Source organism: Chiloscyllium plagiosum, unplaced genomic scaffold, assembly GCF_037043375.1.
Source record: "Chiloscyllium plagiosum isolate Xiang-an unplaced genomic scaffold, Cpla_swu_hap1 HiC_scaffold_6, whole genome shotgun sequence".
NCBI classification, from domain to species: domain Eukaryota; kingdom Metazoa; phylum Chordata; class Chondrichthyes; order Orectolobiformes; family Hemiscylliidae; genus Chiloscyllium; species Chiloscyllium plagiosum.
Genome location: NW_028270144.1, coordinates 103,446,175 through 103,462,582, shown reverse-complemented (window position 1 = coordinate 103,462,582; position 16,408 = coordinate 103,446,175). Strand labels below are relative to the sequence as shown.

The 16,408-nt window shown below is 37.2% G+C and overlaps 1 protein-coding gene across 1 annotated transcript in view; it reads left to right on the top strand.

Moving 5' to 3' along the window:
- Positions 1–16,408, top strand: part of tpte (transmembrane phosphatase with tensin homology) — a 65,656-nt gene that overhangs the window by 12,799 nt on the left and 36,449 nt on the right. Inside the window, exons 3-7 of the mRNA XM_043692713.2 lie at positions 1–78; positions 6,455–6,502; positions 11,190–11,351; positions 13,370–13,489; positions 15,687–15,786. Of these exons, the coding sequence (XP_043548648.2) occupies positions 1–78; positions 6,455–6,502; positions 11,190–11,351; positions 13,370–13,489; positions 15,687–15,786 (508 nt within the window). The remainder of the gene's footprint in view (positions 79–6,454; positions 6,503–11,189; positions 11,352–13,369; positions 13,490–15,686; positions 15,787–16,408) is intronic.

The following is a 16,408-nucleotide window of genomic DNA, read 5'->3' as shown; positions in this document are numbered from 1 at the left end:
TTTCAGTGATGACATGGAAGCCAAGGTGCAAATAGATGATGGGAAAATGGAATGTGTTGGACCAGACACCTGGTATAAGTAAGTGCTGTTATTTTCAATTCTTTAACAAATTCTGCTAACAAAAGTCTTTTTTTGTTTTGCTTCTTGTTAATACAATGCCTGAAATCCAATGGCCTGTTTTGACATTAATTTGAAGATCAGTACACTTGATAGTGATGAGTATCAGAAGAATAACTTTTTTTAAAAAAAGTGGTCTAGGATCTCTTTGTTCAGGCAGGCATCTTAATACATTCACCTGAACAATGGTACGTTTGTTTGTACAGTGTGTTTTGACCCTGAACTGTTACCCTTGGATTTTTCTGCTCTATACCAAAGTGAGACTTGAACCAAAACCTTGTGGTTCATCTATTAATGCCACTGACTGAACCAAGGCTGCTCCTCCCTTGAGGGGGATTACTATGATCTGACTACTTTACCCTGTAATAACTAAAATTGCTGTATCCCTGCTGGCACTATGTTTTAATACTGTGTGATGTGTGAAAACTCAAGGTTAAATCTTTAAAGCAAAGTCACTGTTATCCAGAGGTCCTCTTTTCAATCTCATTAAATTTGATCTTAAGTTCAGAGAGCTATAAGTGAGTGCCAATTTTGGAAGCTTTGTTTCTATCCTATATATGTAAGCATTGCTGGACTCCGGGCTGTGAAAACAGTGTGTGGCTGATCAGTTAAGGTAATTCTGGATAAAACATCAATCTGCCATAGGGCTGGTGTTCATTCCAATTAATGTCTGGGAAAGACTCATTCCCTTCAACACAGCACCTTGCCCATATTGCATTTGACAACAGCTTTCAAACCTATGACCTCTACTACTTAGAAGGACAAGGGTAACCGACAGGTGGGAACACCACCACCTGCAAATTCCCCTCCTAGCCTCTCAACATCTTCACTTGGATCAATAATCACTATTCCTTCAGTTGCTGGATCAAAATCCTGAACCTCCCTTTCTAACAGCACTGTGGGTGTATATACCTGTCATGGACTTTAGGAAGGCAGCTCACTACCAACACCTCAATGGAAACACGTGGATGGGTAACAAATGCTGGCTGAAGGCAGGGATGCTGCATCCAGTGTGCATATATGAAGAAGTCAAACACTAATTGACCATTGGACAATTTAAAGTAAAATCACTTTTTATATAATCCTTTCCAACCTTGGACTTGTGTTTTACAGCCAATGAAGTCTGATCACTGTTGCTAGGGTAGGAAACATGGCAGCCACAGTTAAGAATTTAGTGATGTTGGTTAGGTCTATGGGAGAATGTTATTCTCATGGAATTTTGTCCTCTTGAAAGGACAAATGGGTCCTTGTTTTATCACTATATCTGAAGGCCAACACTGCACTGGCATGCTGTTCCAAATGTTGTGATAGAGTCTCAGTCTTATGATGCAAAGGTGAAAGTGGTGCCACTGGGCCATCGTGAATGTGTAAGAATGTATCTGAGCCATCCTGGATGGACCATGACTGTCAGGTGTTCTGCCAGCTGCAAAGTGCAAATGTATTGCTGCAGACCTTGTGACAATAGCATGGATATGCACCAATAATGTGCAGTACGCTAAATGCATGAGTATTGCCGTCATAAAGTGGGGCCTGATTTCATTCGATATCTCAGAGCTGTGAAAAGTTCAAATCCTTTGCTTGGTGTTGCCAATCAACATATCCCTCCAGGCAGCCTTCTGTTGAGATAGCAAGTAGCTCATATGAAGCCATCAACGATGCATCATTTTGCCATACTCTTTTGGAATATCCTGTACAGTCCTCCACCTATAAAGTGTCAACCAAGGTGCTAAACTGGAAAAACGTTTGCCAAACCTGCTTTTCTGAAGAGGAATATACTTGTGAATTTCCATCTAATCTGAGATTATCTGAAAAGCTGAATTTTATTATTTCTCCTATCCCATCTTTGCCTTAAACAAAACACAACTTGGCCAAAAACAGTTAATTATATAATGCCGTACTGTGTGGCTCAAACACGTGTACTGTTAGTTTCTTGCACAGTGAAGTCCTTTAGACAGGTGTGGTTTGCTTTTAAAATTGGAAAGTTGACTATTGTCCAAAACCCAAGAGTTTTTTTCTGGAAAAAAAATCGCAGACTGCTTGTTATTGACTGTAAGACCACTGGAATCCGAACAATGTCTTTTGTTTGTCATGTGACTCCTACAACACTTCAAAAAGAAGTATCTTCAATGTGATTATATGTTGGAGTGTAAGAGCTGAACTTGAACAGAAAAAATCTCTTTCCCAGAATTAGTGGCCAGCTGACCTTGCTGTTTTAAAATTGATTCTATAAGTTCAGTAAGAGCAATGCAAATGGGTTTTTTGCTGAGTTCCATTGTCATCCTGTGCAGCTCCTATTGGCTGCTTGCTGTATAGAGACTCAAAACTGCAGATAGAATGTAAGCTAGACGAGCAGGAGGCTGGAAGAACACAGCAGGTCCGGCAACATCAGGCAACTGTTGATGTTGCCTGGCTTGCTCTGTTCTTCCAGCCCCCTGCTGTTCTGAAGCTGCTTGAGTGTTGAAACATTGTGTGTCTGTGTGTCCAGTAGAGTTGTCAGTATTTTTTTGCGCTTGAGGTCGAAGGGTACAGCCTTAATGTGCAGGATACTGCCAAGGCTTAAAAAATTGAACTGCATGAATGTCACTGAAATATTGACTAATAGCAGCTCAGATGACAATTTTGGTGGGAAAAACAGATAATGTTTTGTCTGTTAAGCTTTCCTTTCTAACAAGTTATTGATTTTAGAGATGTTTTAACTCCTTCACTCTTCACTGACATGTCTAAGTATTTACAATATTGTTTATGTAAAACTAAAACTTGCAATCCTGATTTTAATCAGATTTAATTGTATTGCAACAATTGTTGTTTTTGTTAACCAAAAGGATATTGAAGAGTGCCAAGCACTGGAACACCAATGAATATTTTGGCCTCTGATTGATTGGATTCCTTGACTTAATCCAGTCACTTGATTGTATGAGACTACCCCCAGATATTAGTGAGTAGCTGTACACAGGATCAGGGTTCACATGTTGAAGATGAATGTCAGTTTTGCCTATGGAGTCTCTATATGCACAAACAAATGGATCTGTACTTTCTATAAACATTCCCATAATAATCTTGCGCTCTAAGATACATTCCCTTGTCCATTTTTATGATGCATAATGAAAACTGGCAATATTGCATTGATTTTTATTTTAAAAAGTTAATGATCCATTAACCTTTAATTCAGTTTGCCTAAAGACCACAATAACAGTAATCATTGATTCATGAAGTGACTTCTAAAAATGGAGAAAGAAAATATCTGGCCGTCCTGGGTCCTTATCAAATGCCATTCCTTTTTTGAAAAAGACCTTGAGCCACAAATTAGCATATTCCATTCTGCAACCCTGGTGAGGTAGTGAAATGCACTGATCGTTCCCAGTCCTGTACTCAAAGGTCCTTTTTAAGTTTATTATCACAGGTTTAGCTAGTGTCTTGTGGAAATAGTATTTTTTCTCCATATTGCATACTATGGTTCCTTCTTTCTTCATCTATGTGCAGAGCATTGTGGTTATGTTGCTGGACTAGTAATTGGCAATCTAGATTGGTAATCCAGGGTGCATCGAAATAAGTCCCACCATAGGTTGATTGTAAAAATTGGATGCCCAAATTTTCAAAGTGTACCATGTTCAATTAATACTAAATAACTGATTCACAAATATTCTTTTTACAGAAGGAATTCTGCTCTTGCCCTAAAATGGCTCAAAAAAACCCCCATCTGGTTCATTTTAATGTTCTTTTGGGAAAGGAAACTGCCATCCTTATCTGGTCTGGCCAAATGTAATCCCAGACCCAACTAATGTGGTTGACTCTTAACTGCTCCCAAGGCAATTAAGGATGGACAATAAATGCTGGCCAAGTCAGCTACGCCCTCACCCCATGAACGAATATTTTAAAGTGAATCTAGTCCCACGCTAGTGTCCTCCAGTGGCTGAACAAGACATTCCATTTGTATCAAACTACACAAATGCCAATTGTCTGTGATGTCTACATTCTGAGAGCATCTATAAACACCTTTTGTCTTCAAAATGTCAGTGTTACAGATATTTTACTACCTGGTTTTGATTAAAATCTGCAGATTTTAATCATCTTTACGTGTAACTAAATTGGCAGTGCCTTTTCCATTATTCTTCCATATGAAGCAGTATTATAATAGGGGCAGAAGTAGGCCATTCACCTCCACTAATGAGTTTAATCATAGTTGATCTGGTTTATGGTCTTGGCTGCACTTTCCTATTTGTACCCAGTAACCCACGACTCCCTTGTTTGATCAAAGGTCTAATTAATTTGGCCTTGAATAAACTCAAAGATCCAACTTCTGTCTGCTGGGGAAGAGAATTCCACACACAATGACTCTTCAAAAGAAAAATATTTATCATCTTCTCTTAAAGGGAAGCCTGTATTCTGAGGTTGTTTTGTAATTCTAGTCTCTTGTCTGGGTGTCCCCCTAAAAACATAGGTACATCTCTATATAGCCGGGTTCTTCAAGATTTTGTATGTTTCAATAAGATTAGACCTTGTTCTTAACTTCAATGGATGTAGGCCTAATTTGTTCAACTTCTCATGAAGGATGAGTCCACCATTCCTGGAGTAATGAACATCTTAAGTCTTTGGCCCCAGTACTTTGTAGTTGGAACCAACTTTTTAACAATGTATTTAAAGTTGGAATTGAAAACTTCAAGCTTTTACCCCATTAAAAATGAATTCATTTTATTCACAATGAAGGGATACAGAATTTAACATAGGAGGTTTCTACAGCAAATAGGCTGCTAAATGATTTTTATAAGATCCATTCAGATTTTGCTTGCTTATACCATCAAGTGACCAAGAGAGCCATTTTTATTATCTTTTAGAGCACCTTCCCTTCATTTTAATGAATGAGTCTACTTTTGAAAGGCTTAGAATGTGTTTTCGGTCCTCAACGCTATCATGGCTGCTCTAAAATTGAGTAGTCTTTCTCAACAGATTATTGTTTGGAGTTTGCTTTTATTATGTAAACAGAATTAGAGTATTTTTAAACAAGTATTGAGCTACCTCAATCTCTTAAACCTTAATATCCCCAAACAAAATATTACTTCGTCACAATTTGTTGTCATGTAGCAGGACATTTTGTATATGTAGAGTTGGTTTTTATATAAATGGCATTTCTCTACTTATTATATTAGAGGTGGACACCTGCAGTTATACTTAAGAAATGCTGTTTTGCATGGTCTTAATCTTTTTGTAGTGGTAGTTTTGGAGTTAATGACTTTGTTATTAGGCAATTTTCCATCCACTTGACTTTTCCAATAGCATAAAAGTTTGTAATATCAACACTTACTGTCCAACCCATAAACCACCCTCAGTGTTTTAAGCATTCAAAAGCTCTGACCCGTTTTAGTTTTCAGAAATGTGAATGGAAGTTCCAAACCATATGGAGAACAGCTAAAATGTTGTGTAACACCAACTACTGTAAAGAAACCACTTTTTTTTTAAAAAGAAAAAGGTTTCTTGACCACTGGCTCCTGTTCAAAATTTGTATTCACCACCTCCTTTCTCTCCTGTCCCAGTCTTTATTTACAATGGTTCTTGGGGAAAAATATGCCTGCACATCTGTTGAGACTTTTTTGTTATAAAGCTTAATTTTTAAAACCATCATCATTTCCTTGTATAACAAGATTAAGTTCTGATTCCCTGATGGGTGATTAGTAAAAGTTTTTGTTTCCATAATTTTATAGTTAAAGCCAAAGATTTGCATATAACCTGTAGTTACAAATGTGTGGGCCCATTACCAAATGAGTAAAGGTGTGTTAGGACCCATCAGCTCATCTGAAAACCTTCTGCTTCTACTTTTGTTGCAACTAACAGTGAACTTCAGTTCCACCATCCAAGTTGATCAGGTTTGACTTTTTTAAAAATCAGTGACCACTAATGCACATGACAGGAATGCATTCTTCCCATTTGTAAAATATTGATTTTAAAAAGGCTTAAACTAGTGATTTGGCATATGCATGTGGTGTACCATTATTCAGGCGCTTGGGACCTGAATTTATTAGAAGGAATTGGCGTGTCAAAAGGCTTTGATAAGCATATTGATTTAATGCAGTGTGATTCACGTTTCTAACACTGAAAGACTGGGTACAGCATCTTTTAAATAAAACTTGAAATGCATACAGATAAGTTGGGACTAAAATTCAATATTATCTGGTAGTTAATCCCCTGCAATGGCAGTGCAGTTACATATTTTGAATGAGAGTACAAGTTTCTATTTTAAAAAATGCCAAGTGCAGGTGATGGGTTGCAAATTAGTAATACTGGAACTCAAATGTACATTTTTAAGTATTTGATTCATTTATTTGTATTTTATTTTTTGTTGCAGTCAGATCAAGAAAATAATTGCACCATATGTCATGTCCTTCTGGTTTCGGTAAGTAGGCAAATTATTTTAGTCATTTAGTTTTGAATCCAAGAGTACCTGGTTTGCTTTCTTTAAAATCTTCTTATTTAAAATGAAACTCGCTTCCTCTAGGGATGTGAAGCAGTGTGAATTTTATATAGCTGGTGTGCCTTCTATGTTTTTGAATCGATCACTTTAGAGATGTTATGACCCACCTCTGGAGTAGGTGGGACATGAATCCAGGCCTTCTGGCTCAAAGGTAGGGACGCTGTCACTGCACCATGAGCCCCTCTGACCTTTCTATAGAAATGATTGACCATTAAATCATTAATTTTCTTATCATGTAATTTTTTGTATTAAACATTATTCTAATTGTTTAGAATAATTCTGTTTCGTCCTGTAGTTTCATGTTACTGGACTGTAAATATCTGGAAATGTGGGTTCAAATCCCACTATGGGATTTTATTCAAATAAAATTTTTAAATCTGGAATTATGAATTGGGGGCAGATGCAGACCACTGGGCTTCTCAAGCTTGCTCCACCATTCAATAAAAATCATAGTTGATCTGTTTTGAATTCCAGATGCCTATCTAATAATGATAATCTTGAATCCCCACATAGTAATAATCCAACCATCTGTCTTAAACATATTCAATGACTTTAACTTGCAATTTCCATTGAGCAATTTTAATCCCAGTAATGGTGTTATTGTTACCATTGTCAAAAAAAATTGGTTCACTAATTTCCTTGTCACTTTAGATCTAGTATTGTGGTTGAGCTGTAGATATTCTGTGAAATTATTTAGCAAGCCACTCTTGCCAATGGCAATTGGTGGATGAGCAACAAATGTTGCCTTTGCCTTGAATAAATTGGGAGTGTGGTGGTTAAAATGAGAAACAGCTCAAAACGTTGCTAACTTTTGTCGCAATTATTTTCTAAGGTACAAAGAAGAGAAGTTGCATTGGCTCACACTTGATTGTCAAGTCTTTTGTCAAGTCTTTTATCAAATTGGTTTTCATTTCTTTTCATACAGTTCAGCAACTTGAAATCATATGATGGCTTTTACTGTAACGTTGCTTCAGCAGGGGTCTGAAGCATTTTCAGAATGTCATTGAGATTGATCCACTGATTTTTTTTGTGTGTGGTGTTTTGAATTACAATGGCATCAAGCACTTCAGCGTTGCAATCTGTAGCTGTAGATAGTGGTGATAGAGGCAACTTACTTTCTACCAACTGCTATCCAGCTGTTACCTCCTGCCATTTTAACTGGAAGGATTTCTGGTTGAACCTTAACCTGCTTGGCCACCAAATGAGTGGCTGCCAGGTACTGAAGAGGAACTTGAACTTAGATTCAGGCAGGAATGCTACCACTGTGCCTTCCTATAGCTATTAGCACTGAACAAGAGGTAGCCTTTAAGAAATTTATTTAATGGAGGAGAGGTAGGTGAAGTTTGAGAAAGCTGCTGTACTTTTGGCCTTAGCAGCTGAGGCCCTTTCAGTAGAGTGATGTGACACACTTGAATTAAAGAAGCAAAGGGATTTATAGGGTGGGGTGAGTGTAGAACAGAAATATCCCTTGAAGAAATGACTGAAAAATGGTAAAGGGCAAGACCATGGAATTGGGCCAAGAGGGTGAACATTTTAAAATCAAATAATCCTGGATCTGATCTAGGAGCATCGAACTGGATGAATGGATGGACGACACTTTGTAAAAGTTAAGGCACAGATATAAGCAGCTGAATTTTAGATTAACTTCAAATACTGGACTAATGCCAGTTACAAGTTTGCTGATGACTCTACCATGGTTGGTCAAATCTCAGATGGCAATGAAACAGACTACAGATGGGAGATGGAAGACCTGGAAAAATGGTGCACTGAGAACAACCTAGTGCTCAATGCTGGCAAAACCAAGGAACTCATTATTGACTTTCGGTGGGATATTACTCATGCCCCCTTACACATTAACAACAGAGGTGGAATGAGTGGAGAATGTCAAGCTCCTGGGAGTGATCATCCACAACAAGCATTCTTGGACTCCTCATGTGCATGCATTAGTTACAAAGGCCCAACAACGTCTCTTCTTCCTCAGGCAGCTGAGGAGATTTGGCATCACTGACAATACCCTTACCAACGTATATAGGTGTGCCATATAGAGCATTCTGTCTGGAAATATCACTACCTGGCATGGAAACTGTACCATTCAAGATCGGAGACAGTTACAGAGAGTAGTGAACTCTGCCTGGGCAATCACAAAGGCCAACCTCCCATCTACCAGGCCCGCTGTCAAGAAAAGGCTGCCAGCATTCTCAAAAATCCATCCCACCCTAGCAATGTTTTTCTACCACCTCTACAGTTGGGAAGAAGGTACAAAAGCCTGATTACATGTACTAGCCGGTTTCGAAACAGTTTCTATTCTAATATTGTTAGAATACTAAATGGACACAAACTCAGCATTCGCCTCTACCTGTGTGTTTTTGTTTTTGCTGCTGTTTTCCTATTATTTACTTATCTATGCTATTTAACTATGATCTGCCTGTATTGCTCGCAAGACAAAGCTTTTCACTGTGCCTCAGTACATGTGACAATCCATTCAATTCACTTCAACTCCAGCTTGCAGAAGGTGGGAGATTTGGAATAATTAAGCCCATATAACAATGGTGTGGATGAGCATTTTATCAGGGCAGAGATGAAGCTGGATGGTATTATGGAGCGAAAGTGGCTGCATCTTTAAGAAAATGCTCTAACTGATGTTAGGAGTGGTGGAGGAAAGAAGGGTTTTATTATAATTTGGTCCTATAGGACTTGGTTTTTTTTTTTCAGTGTATCCACCTACTAATTGCACAATTTCTTCCCCATCACACAAATTCAAACTTTACAAGTTAATTCACCCGGGTTGTTTGTTTTTTCCTTTTTTTTTCTTCTTCTTTGGTAATATATGGTGATAAACCTTGCTTGAAATTAAGCCACCACTTTGGGGTGAGGTTGGAAGAGATGGTAGGGTGGAGCTTTTAAAAAGTGCAGTATTATCATACTTGACTAACTTTACAGTAAAATTAACAACATCTACTATTGGAGATAAAGTTTACTTAAATTTGATGTAATTAGTTTCTTCTAAAGAAAAGCACTAAAGTGATCCCAAATCAAATATGTTGTTTGGGCTGTTTTGTTTAAAATTAGAATTAAGTGCCACTTTTGAAGCTAATCTTCTTGCTTTGGAAACTTAATTGAAATGTAATACTCTCTGCATTGCACATGTTTTAATGGCCTTTTAATAGTAGTTCTGCAAATATAAACTACTATGATTGCTTACTAGGTGGATCTCTTTCTTTCCCTATCAAACCTTGTATGGTATTTCAGGTACTTTCCATTTGGGCCTTAATGAAGAGAAGTGAATCTGCTTCCCTATTTTTAACCTTGGTTGGCCACAACAAAGACTTGTTCCTTTTTACACACAAGTTGAAAATAGATGGCCATTAATTCAATGGGAATGGGATAAACCTTGAGGCATAAAAGTTTTAAGCAGAGATTAAGGTTGCTTAATTTGTTTTGTTCCTGGCAGTAGTGAATGTTATCCTTTTGGATTCTTGGTGTTCTAATTCTTTAATCATCTTGGGCACTTCTTGAGTGGTAAGAGACCTTACTCCTGCTCATTAGTCAAGTCTACCTCTGTTCTGCCAGAATCAGCTTCCTGAAAAACAACTAGGTTGTATATTTTTCCATATTTTGAGTTCCTAGTTTCCAAGCTTGATTAATTGTACGTAACGTTTTTTCCAATTTGTAGAAATTTTATGATGCAGGCCTAAATCACAAATAGGAGATGAGGGTTGTTTTAGGCATGACATTTTGGATAACGCTATTTATTCCACTCTGTTTTCATGAAGCTTAGTCAACCTATGGTCAGCTGACTGGACTAATTTTTTTATTTCAGAAAGCAAAAGAATCACTGATATAAAAATGGACATAGTCCCAGGAAATACAATCAGATGTTGAAATTTGATATTTTATCTCTAATGACAATTAATCTCTGACTTTGATTTCAGAGAAGTTGTGTGGATTGGAATTGAATAATACAAGAAATATTGTTTTTAGTTGCATTTGTTACTTTTATCATTTGAACTGTAGCTGTAATAGGATGCCAGTCTGCTGTTTAAGTCTGCCATATTTCCGGCCATGTTTTATAGCAGGTTTTTTTGAACAGAAGTGGGAACAAAAATGATTGCTTGGTTTGCCCGCCCCCCCCCCCCCCCCCCCCCTCATGATGGGGATTAGACTCTCCCCTGCTAACCTGGAGGGGTACAGTCACCATGTCAAGCATGCATATGTGCAGGTAGAAAGTTTGAAAATAGACCTTTTTCCTCCAAAAGGAAGAGGAATGGGATAAATCACTTTTAAAGTCCTTAAGATGTCCTTGCAGTATTAATGTTTTAGCCTGAGATCAAGGTGATTTTAATTTTATTTTCACTAATTTCTTTTTCTGTTCAGCATATATGGACATGTGCAGAAAATGGTATTGCAACACGGTAATCTTATCATTTATGTTTAATAAAACTGTAGGAATTGAAGCACAGACGGAGGCCTTTGTGCCTTCAGATAACGTTTGCTCTCCATCTAGAACTACCTATTTCATTCCCATTTTCCCTCTGGTGATCTGCTCAATAGAACTCCGTGTTGATGGTAAGAAATTTGGAACCTGACCATTTCTTTCTTCTGATTGCAGGATTTTTGGTATCGTACTTATAATTGTTGATGTTGTACTTGTAATTGTGGACTTGTCAACGGCGAATAAAAGTAAACCTTTTAGGCATGGAATCGTAGGAGTATCATTGGCTATATCCTTCTTCTTCGCTATTGATGTCCTCCTTAGAATCTTTGTTGAAGGGTAAGTGTTTTTAGGATAATGTGGGCATTATTATAGATTACTTTGTCTAAATTTATACCTGTAAATTACACAAAGTAATCTCCATTCAGTCTAAATGTTATGACTGAGGGCAAAGAAATGTGTAACTACTGGAAATAAATCCTGCTGCCCATGGCTAAAATCCATTTCCAAAAGAATAGCATGTCTAATTCTCTTCTGATGTAGCTACTAAAACGTTATCAAATCTAGGTTTTGCCACATTGCTAAATTGTTGCAAATAACATGAAAGGCCTGTATAATTCTCCACAATGATTGACCTCTTAAAGTCATTGGATGAAGTTGGTGCATAATTCACTGTGAATTTGTTTATTTTCAGTGACTATGTACCTGAATGTGAAAGCCAATTTGACTTAAGTGCTGAATAAAACTTGAAAATCAAAACTGCAAATGCTGGAAACCTGATTCCAGTTCTGACGAAGGGTCACTGGACCCGAAATGTTCAATTGTTTTTTTTCCCCTGCCATAAATGCTGTCAGAACCTAAACTATATGGTCCAATAACCAAAATTCCTTTGCGTTTGTTCCAAGTCAATTTTCACAGCTGACTTCCAGTATTCAGTTTCTTTTTATTGCTTTTTTTAAAAAATTGACTTTCTTTCATGAAAGCTGCAAGCACATTCAGCAGGATATTCATTCTTTTTCTTTCACATTCCATTGTTTGAAGTAATTTGGAGTACAAGTTTCCTTTCATTGTTAGCTGACTTGGAGTCTGCACTGTTTTTCACTAAAAGCAGGAAATACTAGGTCTGGCAGCATCTGACAAGAGTGAGATGGAATTAATGTTTTGGTCTATCAACCTTTCTTTAGAACTGAGATGTTGAGATTTGGTCAAGAGTGATTGAAATGCCTAAAGGAATGATGGTGCAATGCAAAAGGGAGAAAATATAAATATGAAGAGATCCAGAGGAAGTGAAAATGGCTATATTGGAGTACTTAATTCTTTTTTCCCCCAAAGTGGATGCCAAGAGGGCTGGTTGTGATCTGACTTTGCATTAAATTTAGATGACCATCTTCCTTGCTGTGTTGAACTCCGCTGGGGCAATGTAGAAGACCAGAATGAGTATGATGGACAAACTAGACGCAAGTGACCAGATAGTAGAGTCCTGCTGGACAGACCTGTTCACCAAAGCATTTTCCCTCTCTAGCATTCTAATCTGCCTAGATTATGGAGAGGAGCTGGCAGATGCAATTTATTGATAAACTTGAAGCTGCAATTATTGTGGTATGTAGGGAAAATTGGTATTGTTCTCGTGCTATAATTATGACTAAAATCTGGCCTGTGTTGGGTGGGATAATTTTAAATATACTTTTATCTGTTCATTTGCTACCACTTCCCCACGAATATAAATAGTGGTAATGTCACCAGACTATTTAAACCAGAGCTCCAGTTTAACATTTGGGGACAAGGGCTTGAATCCAACCATGTCCACATAATAAACATCTGGAATTAAAGCTAGCCTCATGATGACATAACCATGATTTGATTTGCTAAATTTGTACGGTTCAATCTTGCCACTTTTAGGAAACAAAATTTGCCAAATTTACCTAGTCACTCTAAACTATCAAATGTGGTTGACTCTTAACTGTCCTCCTGGGGAATTGGGGATGGGCTATAAATGCTGGCCTTGCCAGTGATGCTCACATCCCACAAACCAGAAGGAAAAACATTTCATTCCTTTGACTTTTTTTTTTGCCTGACGGTTTGTTTTGGTTTGTTTGTTTCTGTCTGTCGATATGGAATACCATTTTTCCTCAAACTAACCTGTCGAAAAATACCAATGTTCTCAAAACTACGTTTTCTACATTTTGAAGTAAAAATAAGTAACAAATTGAACTGACATGCCTTCAGACTGATTTGGAAAGAACTAGCAATGGAAGAAAGGAATTCGTGTATACATTGCATAAACTGCAATGAAAATTACTCTAGTTGTGAACTTAACTTACAATTTTGACACAGCTACATATTTGATCTGTCTCCAGGTTCCGTGTGTATTTTCGTTCGAAGCTTAACATTTTGGATGCAGTTATTGTGGTTGTTACCCAGGTTATTACAATGGTATATGCCTTTTCTGATTTGAGTGGAGCAACTCTCATTCCCAGGTAGTTATATACATTTAAAACTCAGTAGCTACTTTTAATATAGATTCAACTGAACTAAAATGTTGTAGCACTCTTAAGAGTGCATTTTGATCAGCATTTTAGTGGGTTTTGAACATCTCTAAGCTAAGCTCGAGAAAACATTGATCTGAATGGAAGTTGATTGATTGAAGTAAATTTGAAATTAAATCCACTGAATCCCCCTGAGATATTTTAGGATCTGGTTGAGTGGCATTTTTTTTTTTGAGACCATCTGGTATCTGTATTTATTAAATTTTGCCACTTGGAATAATTAATATTTCAAGTGGATAGTTGAACATGGGAACACAGGAAATATAAGCAGGAGTAGTCCATTCTATCCGACCGTTCAATAGATCATGGCTGATCTTCCCTAGGCCTCCACTTTCCTTTTCATGTCAACTCCTCAACCCTCAACTCCTCTCTTTCAAAAATTGTAAATTTTCAGACAAATGATTGAAAAATAAGTGACTTTCTCTGCCTTTTTTATATTTATGAAGCGTTTTTTTAAAAAAACTGAAGATGCATTAAGTAGACAAAGGGCAGCCATTTTTTTTGTCTGCAGCAAGTCCCATCAATGACCTGTTTATCAATCTTGTACTATTTGGCGAAGATTTTGGCATAGATGGTATCTGGAATCTGTTTAAAAGTCTGACATAAACCCTATGTGCAGACAAGATTAGACTTTATGGTTTAGTGAATCAAATTTTATGGCAGCACTATATGTACCTTCAGTGTTTCATACCGGAGTGCCAGTTTAGTTAAGATTACAATCTAGAGAGTGTAATGAGCTCTTAGCATTCTGAGGTGAGTGTTATTGACTACCAATTACTTTTTAAAGTAAGGGAACCTGGTGACTGACCTCATTACATGGACGTTGGCAAAGCCTTAGTTGATGACCACAATGATCAAATGTTTCTAAAGCAGTTTAATAGCAAAAGAATTGTTCCTGAATTTATCTGGGGTGAAATCAGAGCACTGGTCTGCTGCTATGTGGAGTTGTGTAATAATTGAATTTTTCCTGCCCAGAGCTATTGATTTCCACTCCTCTTGACCAACCACCCCCATCCCCAGTTCCATTTAGGCAGTCAGTTCTCTAAATTGGGAACAGTATTTCTGCTGGTTTTCTCTAACATCAATTTTTCAGGATTGTCATATTGAGTTATGTCCCATAGTCCCTGGTATGATTTCTTTAAATAGCTGTATGTTGGTTATCTTCTGACCCTTTTTCAGTGGGGTGTGTAGTTGTATAGACTAGCAGCAGACCATTTGACCTGTCTGGTCCATACTGGTTTTTAAGTTCCAAGCTTACTGTCTTCTGATCTTATCAACACATCCCTCTATCTTTTGCTTGCCTTTAAATCTGAATCCCTTTTGAATACTATTTGATCCAACTACTCTTACATAATAGAGAATTTCACATTCTAAATCTTAGTGAAGGTTGTTCCTTCTGAAATCCCTTTACAAATGGCTTTATTTTTCAATGCTGTCACTTCAAACCTGTTAGACTACCCTTCAGTGTATCTCCTTTTGTTTTAAGGATAATTCTGTCCTGGTCAATCTTTTTGTATGACATCTTTTAAATCTTGTAAATATTAATTTTTTTTGTTTGTTTTGTAACTTACCAAGTCTCTATTCTTTCTTTGTAATCTCCAGATTAGAATAGTTCACATTATTCCCAGTGTGGTCCATATGAGTTTCTGTAGAAAGTTAGTGTTTACCTCTACTCTCCTGTTCAGTCTTTTGAATTGAATCCCAGAGGTTGTTTGCCTTTTTTTTTAAATGGCCTTATTAATCAACATCGCTATTTTTAGTGATTTATGTATCTTTCTCCCAGATTCTTCTGCTCCTCTACCCCATTCAGGCACTTATTTTCCAAGGAGTATTGATATTGCTATGTAATTCGGCGATCCCAGCTGAGAACATGGTATTTGATGATTTGACCAATTTCAAGGAACTTAGTCACTTAAATGTATCTATGCAAGGTATTTGAAATCCTTAAATTGTATAGTATAAAAATTTTGGATGATGTTTAGTGATCTTGCTTTAAATTTTGTTTGTTTGTAGCAAAGGACACCAGATTTTTTTTTTCTCTGCTGATGTTTCAGATACTCTTCTTGCAGAAGGGAAGTTTGGATTTCTAAAGGATGGATATTCCCACTAATAAAATTTGTTCCTTCAGGGTGGTTACTGTTTTCCGAGTGCTTCGAGTTGTCATCTTGGTTAGAATTTTCAGGCTTGCCTCACAGAAAAAACATCTCGAAAAGGCCACCAGACGAATGGTGAGTTTTGTTTTGTCATTAAAACGCCACCTTGTACAGCAGGAGGCCCATGGGACAGTGTTCCTAAACCTCTGTTGATAGGTAGCCCATCTGTGTAAACTCCAGAAATGTAGCTCAAATACTCAATTTACACATTTCTTTCTTGATAAATCCATAGAATGGCTTATAGCACAAAGACAATGAATCTGACATATTGCACATTAGAATCTACAAGTTGTGATCATCACTTTGCTAACCTGAAACCATTTACAGAAGACTTAAGTGTTTGTAAAAAATGTAAAACTGAAAATGTTTAAAAGAATATCAATGTTGGACAAAGTGAAGATTACTGTTTTTTAACAAATGGCATTTGAAGCAGAGCAAAATTATAGGTTGCGATGTTTTGAGTTACAAAATTTTGTGGAGATGGGAACTGAACTGGAGAGTATTGGGATAACCAACTACAAGTGACATGGGCATGAAAAGTGTTTCAGAGTGTATGCAGACCAGTTTTGTTGGTTTGTTGTTATTACTCTTCTAGTCCCTACAGAGAAGGTTCATATATCTGACTCCTGGAATGAAGGGTTTAAATTTGAGATTTGTTGATCTTTTCCAGAACACAATGGAGACTAGGCCATTGAAT